At 43.9% G+C, this 7,619-nt stretch overlaps 1 protein-coding gene across 1 annotated transcript in view; it reads right to left on the minus strand.

Annotated features, from left to right (window-relative positions):
- The window catches only part of DPP4 (dipeptidyl peptidase 4), an 81,733-nt gene extending 76,288 nt beyond the window's left edge, over window positions 1-5,445 (minus strand). Inside the window, exons 1-2 of the mRNA XM_056861178.1 lie at window positions 5,390-5,445; window positions 3,028-3,151 (exon numbers count right to left, since the gene is read on the minus strand). Of these exons, the coding sequence (XP_056717156.1) occupies window positions 3,028-3,151; window positions 5,390-5,445 (180 nt within the window). The remainder of the gene's footprint in view (window positions 1-3,027; window positions 3,152-5,389) is intronic.
- Window positions 5,446-7,619: the final 2,174 nt, after the last annotated feature.

Consider the following 7,619-nt stretch of genomic DNA (forward strand, 5'->3'; position numbering starts at 1 on the left):
GAAAGCTTTCACAGTCAGAGTTCATCGGTTCTTGTAGGCTATCCGGGCTGTGTGACCGTGGTCTTGGTATTTTCTTTCCTGACATTTTGCCAGCAGCTGTGGCAGGCATCGTCGGAGGAGTAACACTGAAGGACAGGGCTTTCCCAACCCGGAGCAAGCAGCCCTACATAAGCCCCCTTTCCTTGCATGCCACGGGCCCCATATGAACAGCACCTCTGCCAACCTAGGAATTGAGCTTCCAGTGAGGAACTTATGAGCCAATGTCTGAGTGAAAGTCCTTGTTGGGGACTCGGATCCAGCCCATGGACAGTGTGTCTTGTAGTTAGTTAGACACTTAAGCCTTTTTTGCAGGTATGTTTCCCTGCAGCCACCCCCACCAACCAATACCTAGTTTAGGATTGTCCCCTGAATTGCATATATCTGTATATTTATAACATTGAAAGTGAATTCTTAATCACATGTTACCATCATACACATTATAGTATATTAATTTTCGAACAGAGTTAATCCCATTTCTATTATAAATATATCCTCTAAAACAGTATATATGTCTACAGTATATACAGGAAATATTCTCTAAATGTTGTAGATTGTCTTACATTCAACCCTTCATACAACACATTTTGAGTGAATAAATCATTGTGCTCAAAACCATGATGTAAAATAGTTAAAGTGCTGTCGAATAGGATTTATGAGACCCAAGCTTGAATCCCCACTGCCATTGAATCTTGTTAGGTGACCTTGGGCTGGTTATACCCTCCCAGCCTAACCTACTTCACAGAGTTATTGTGAGGATAAAATGGAGGAGAGGAGAATGATGTAATTGTAAGCATTTCAATCAGTCCAAAAGCAAAAAAAAAAAAAAAATCATAGGAAGTTTTATTAGTGCTACCAAAGTTTCTCAATTTATTTGTTGGGAAAATGGGGGGGGGGGACTGAAGAAAAAAGGTTTCCCCCCTTAAATTGTCTCTGTCCCTCAGCCTTCTTATCTCTATATAGATCATTCTTCTGTGGCACTTCTGCTTCTTAGTCCAAAGACTACACCCATGAGTCAGCTGCAGCTGTGAAAAACAAACAACCTGCATATATGCTCCAAGGGTTACTTTGCACATTCCAGGGCTCAAGCTGTGCTTATAGGAGAATTTGGTAAAATACTGAGGTGGTGGTAGAATGGAATGCACAAACTGCACATGGGTTCCAATTTTTTATGGCTCCTCACATTTTTTTAAAAAAACACTCCTTGAGTATAGCAGAGAGACAAGTTTTAACTCTTCTCTTTGCAGGGAGTTTTTAACCCAGGGGAACACTCTAAAATGTGCAGTCTGATGTGGTGCATTCTAACACCACTTAGGCATTTTACCACCTGGTTCTCTTGCATGTGTAAATCAGGCCATATTCATCCAAAAGGGCAGTCAAAGTACCCCTTCTCCTGCAGTGTAAACAACTAAGATAGACCTTTGAGGTTCCAAACCACTTACTCTCTCCTTTTATGGATAAGAGTGAGCAGGTGAGGTGTATATGTATTTGACTACTGCAAGCCTAAGCAGATGGTATTCCCCCTTGAAGCTAAAATAACTAAGCTGGGGCTTTTCCAGTGAAGACGATTCACTGGAAAATACAATAACTCTAGGAAAAGTTGAAAGCAGCAGGAAAAGAGGAAGACTTAACATGAGATGGATTGACTCAATAAAGGAAGACACAGCTTTCAGTTTGCAAGACCTGAGCAATCCAATCCACAGAGGATTGGCAGCAGAGGATAAGACTCGCAATAATGGGTTTAAATTATGGGCAGAAAAGTACTGACTGGATATTGGGGGGGGGGATTTTTTAAAGTAAGAGTTGTTCAACAGTGGAATCAACTTCCTAGGGAGGTGGTGAGCTCCCCCTCACTGGCAGTCTTTAAGCAGAGGCTAGACAAACACTTGTCGGGGATGCTCTAGGCCAGTGTTGGCGAACCTTTTAGAGACCGAGTGCCCAAACTGCAACCCAAAACCCACTTATTTATCACCGAGTGCCAATGCAGCAATTTAATTGCTGAATTAATTAAATTAAATTAAAACCTGAATACTGAGGTTTTAGTTTAGGCATTCCCACACAGTTGGAGTCATGCATAGTTTGGTTCAAGTCCTGCAGCACCCTAGAGACCAAAAAGATTTGCGGGGGGTGGGGGGGGAGAGAGATCTAGCCATTTATGCATGGGAGGTTTTGGCTTGGATTTGCCGCTCTCTAGATGCACATTTCCCCCATCCGAATTCTCAAAACTCAACAATAAGCTTCCATGTAGTTTTGAGAATTCAGACGGGGGAAATGTGCACCTAGAGAGCGGCAAATCCAAGCCAAAACCTCCCGGGCAAGAAAGAGCCTCTCTCTTTGGAGAGCCAGAGGTCCCTTCCTCAGATACAAGCAGGAGCGGAGACCCCGAGCCCTTCTATCCCAGTCGGAAGGCGGGGAGGGGTGTTGCAAAGAAGGGATGCGGGGGGACAATGCAAAATTGCCAGCAGCTTGGTTAGAGCTGGGGAGAGGGGTGGAGAGGGAGCAAGAGAGAGGGCGAGAGGAAAAGGAAAGGCCATTTATGCATGGGAGGTTTTGCCTTGGGATTTGCCGCTTTCTAGATGCACATTTTCTCCATCTGAATTCTCAAAACTCTGCTCTCCAAAAGCACATTTGCCCCAGCCAAATTCTCAGAACTCAACAAGCCCTCGTGCAGTTTTGAGAATTCAGATGGGGGAAAATGTGCACCTAGAGAGCGGCAAATCCAAGGCAAAACCTCCCGTGCGTTTTCGCCCAGAAAGAAACGAGGAGCTGCTTCTTCCGAGGGGGAACCCCCCCCCCCATGCATAAATGTCCAAGAAGAAGCCCCAGAGAAACCCTGCAATGGAGGGAACCCCCGGGGAGGGGGGGAAGCAGACGGGCTAGAAGGCTCCTCTCTCCAGAGAAGGCGGGCCCCCTGATGCAAAGGAAGGGAAGAAGCAAGGGGGGATTGAGGGGGCCAGAGAGCAGCAGCCCCTCTCCCAGCGCGGCACTCACCCTTCCTGCCAGCAGCCCCGGGCGGCCTCCCGTCACCAGCAGCCCAAGTTCAACGCCTTCGTCCCTGGCCGGCCACGCACAGTGCAGGAACCACGAGGCAGGAACCACGAGGCACACCCGGAACCTGAGGCAGAGATGGGCGAGGCAGAGCCGGAAAGGCCAGCGGCTTGGAGGAACAGCTGAGCCAGCCGCAGCTCAGCTGAGAGAGGGAGGGCCCAGACGACCCGGGAGGCCATTTGAAGTGCAGGACGGGAGGCTCGGGAGGGGGCGGGCGAGCCACTTACCCGTGCGTGCCGGCAGAGAGGGCTACGAGTGCCGAAGTGGGCACGCGTGCCATAGGTTCGCCAACACGGCTCTAGGCTGATCCTGCATTAAGCAGGGGGTTGGACTAGCTGGCCTGTATGGCCCCTTCCAACTCTATGATTCTGTGATAAGATGTTTTGGAGATCATTAATTCATAGTTGCAATGTCAGAAATTATTTGGCAACACGCACACACACAAAATTACCTTCTTCCAAGTCCTTGAAGTCTCTATAAGGTGCATAACAGGCATGTGAAGAGAGGTCCTTGGATCAAGGTTCAGAAGGAAAGACTTTGAGAACTGTTTTGGCCACCAAATCTCCTATTGCTTATCCTTACCCTAATGGTTGCACCTAGCATTAATACCTTTTGGCTCTCCACATTGGGTCCGCACTGTTCCCCATACCTGGAAATGGCACCATCATTTGATAGCCATGGTCAGGGCCCTGTTATTGTTCATTGATAATCTAACGTTTTAATTATTTATCTGATATTTACAATTTTATTTGTAATTCTACGTTATCAGCCACTCTGAGACCAGCTTTAGTTGGGAAGGACAGGATAAAAATATAATAAATAAATCAATGAATAAAACTTACTGGTGAGCAGGGGGAACGGTATTAGGAGAAACACCAAGTAACTCCAGAGTTACTGTTAGCATGTGAAAAGGTCACAGATGGCAGATAGGGTCAGCTGGAGAGAGTACATCACACTTGCGGGTGGACATGGGTGTTGGGAGAAAGCAAATTCTTAGTAATGGCTATGAAAACCCCTGACAACTTCTGCATTTCCCCAGTGATGAGCATACCACCACCTGAGTACTACTGCCCTAGTTAACATCACCTGTATTTAAATATGGTTTATGTGCAGAACAAGCTTGGTTTAACCTCAAGCTTGCATGCTCTATCTTCTTGGCCGCAGACCTCAGATAGAAAACTTGCCGGCTGGAAAGAACCGGAAACTGTTTACTTCCAAATTGGATAACTTTAATAAATTCTGGTTGTTTCTTGCCTTCAAATCAGGATTTCTAAAACAGGATGAAACCATGTAGCTATGACATACTGAAACTGTAGCACTTTTAGAAAAGTATCAGTGATAATAAGCCAAATTATAAGAAGATACAGAGAGGTCTGTGTTGTTGCCTTGTAAACCTTAGGAAATAAAAATAAGGCTAAGGAACAGTGCAAAATAGGTAAAAAGATTTTTTTATTACTCAGAATAAAAATTCCCTATGCATTTCGCCCAAGAGGCTTCTTCAGGGGAATCTGTAGACCATACAGCATTTATGCTCATAAGGACTCCTGCAATAACTACAGATTCACCTGAAGTGCTAGGAAGCAACTCCAGTCAACATCCGTCATGATATTAAGTTGAATATTGTTAATGGACTTCTGTTTTGTTTGGGCCACTGTGTATTGTTTGGGTGGTTTCTAAGTTTGTTATATTCAGATTGTTTTTATCCATAGTTTTCTCTAGTTCCATGTTTTTTGTAAACTACATTGGGGGGGGGCGGAGAGGCAACATGCCAAAAAGCAGTATATAAATATTTTAATAAATATTATAAGTGGAAGACCTGTTAATTAACTTCCCTGTGGGTAAATAAGTGTGTGCCAAAAATTACTGGAAAATCAAGATCTAATTACGAAAACAAAAAACGAGCTGGAGTTGGCTAAACTACAAAGGATCTATGGCTAAACTACAAAGGATGACTCCCTTTTTTTTTAGTTGCAAACAATGATTTACGATTGAGCTTAGCTATAAAATGTAAGGGAGTCTAAAAGGAAGACGGCAGGGTGTGTCTCAAAACCAAAGCTGTGTTCAGCATTGCTGTGGGAGAAGAGTGTATATTCCACTCTTGCAGTCTGTACTCAAATAAGGGTTAGGCAAAAGGAGGTGGAAAGTATCACTTGTACCTCCTCTTCTAGCTTCATAATCGTACTCATGTTCCTGCAATCGAATGCAGCCATGCATGCTATTTTGTGTATGCAAGTAAAGCTTACTGAATTCAGTGGGATTTATGTCCTTGTTAATGTATGTATGATTTCAGTTTCAATGTCCATACCTATTGGCAGAATAAGGGGAGCCATCACCATCAGATGGAATAATAGAAGGGCTCATTTTACCTAATTTTACTTTAGTTATAGGGATCTGAAGTATCCCAAAGCAAAACACATTCCATCTTTAGTCACAATGTGGGCAATTGAAGGTATGCAACAGCAACAGCAGCAGAAGAAGAGGAGCAGCAGTACTTTACCGGCACTGCTACTGCTTTCAAGTGAGCCTACATCTTCAGTCCCGCACCTACTGGGGGCAACAGTGGTAGGCAACTCCAAAAATGGCTTTCACTGCCTGCCGCTGATGCTTCATGCATGTGCCGCTTCATGTCCCCTGGCTCCCTCATTCTGCAGGCTGCCAGCAAACCCTGCCCCTCCACCCAATCTTGGTCATGGGGGTGTCAGGAACATCATTTCCAAATGAACTCGGAGGAATGATAATTTCTTCACAGTTACAAGAAATTGGTTGGCTCGAGGAGCTGCATGCCACTAGCAACAATAGTCTCATTTATTGAGGAGCTATGTTGACTTTGGGCTTATCAAAAATTTTCCTTTGCCTGTTGCTACCAAAAATAATTAATGTGGAATAGTTCATATTGTAGAACAGCTCATAAATACAAACTTACAATTATTACTGAATTCATAGAATTCAATGACTTTCCCATGTTCATCAACTAACGTTTAGAATAGGTAATTACATACACCGTTTGCTCTTTTTTCACTATCTGTCTAGCTTTTGAACCATAACATTTGATTTTGTAACGGCATACATCTCTATTAAGTACAACCATAAACTTATGACAGATGCTTATTTAACAGTGCACTCCTAAGCTGAGTTAACCTTTCTAATACCATTAACTTTAATAGACTTAGTAGGCTGAGGACTGTACTATAAAACTGCTGATTGAAAAGTTCTGTTCAAAGGGCACTTGTAAATTATTCTGGTTTTTTTTACTCTTCTTTAAAATTCATATAATTACACAAATACATACATATATTACACAATTACACAGGCGACTATTTCCTTTTCATGGTTTTGGTCAATGTTATTTTCTAACACATTAAATGCATAATTGACATCAGTGCACCTTTGCCATCAGTTGAGCATGCCAGAGTCCAGCCCCATTCTATGCATTTACACATGGCTGTTTCACCTCCTGTCACCCCTCCCACGACTTCAGGTCTTTGTTTGGATTATGCATGCTGTTTCTGACCATCAGAAGTCGCCTTGCTCTCCCCCTGTGTTTCCCTGCATTTTGCCCATGTTTTCAGAGACCTCTTTTATCTTGAATTTCAAAATGCAGGCAAAATGCGGGGAAACGCAGGGTGAGAGCAAGGCAACCTCTGACGGCCAGAAGCAGCATGCATAATCAACGCAAAGACCTGAAGTTGTCAGAGGGGTGATGGTGAGTGAAACAGCCATGCAAAAAAGAACTATAATTTGTCCCAGCAGGGGGACATATTATGAGCTCAAAGTTGGTGCCTCTTATCTCCTCCGCTCTGAGAACATTATAATATCCCCTGCCAGACATGGTGAATCTGGAGACTGAAAGCTGTTTCTTTCCTTCTAGGGATTTGTTCAGATAGGAGCCTCGGAAGCTCACCCGCCTCCTTCAAGCTTGATTCTGATAACCAGATTAAGTAGAGTATTGGATTCATTTATGAAATTCAGCGTCAAAGACAGAAATGAGACATTTCAAGACTTGCACAAAGAAAGTGATAAGGACAGTAAAAAGCTTAAGGATAGCAGGGCAGCTGGACAGGTATAACGAACAATGCAACAACCAAGGGAGGGAAGATGGCATGGTGTAGCCTGATCTCGTAAGATCTTGAAAGCTAAGCAGGGTCAGTACTTGGAAGGGAGACACCAAGGAAAACTCTGCAGAGGAAGGCAATGTCAAACCACCTCTGCTTCTCACTTGCTCTGAAAGCCCCTTGCTGGAGATGCCAGTGTGTGGTCTGTATGTTAGGCAAATGGCTTTTTGAAGGAGCTTTAACTGCACAAACTGGACTCAGAATTACAAAAAAAATAGCTGCGGAAGTAGGAAACCTCTCCTCCACTGTCTCTCATGGCCAAAATGCTCTCTCTCTTATTCTCCCTGTGCAAAAAACCCCCACCAACCCTTATTAAATTAATAAATGAAGTTTGCATTCTGCAAGATAAACACTCCTAGCTCTTACAGGATAAGTTTCAGTCAATATGGTTAAAGACGGTCCTTAACAAAACAGCCGGCCTGG

The sequence above is a fragment of the Euleptes europaea genome, chromosome 15, assembly GCF_029931775.1.
Source record: "Euleptes europaea isolate rEulEur1 chromosome 15, rEulEur1.hap1, whole genome shotgun sequence".
Classification (NCBI taxonomy): Eukaryota; Metazoa; Chordata; class Lepidosauria; order Squamata; family Sphaerodactylidae; genus Euleptes; species Euleptes europaea.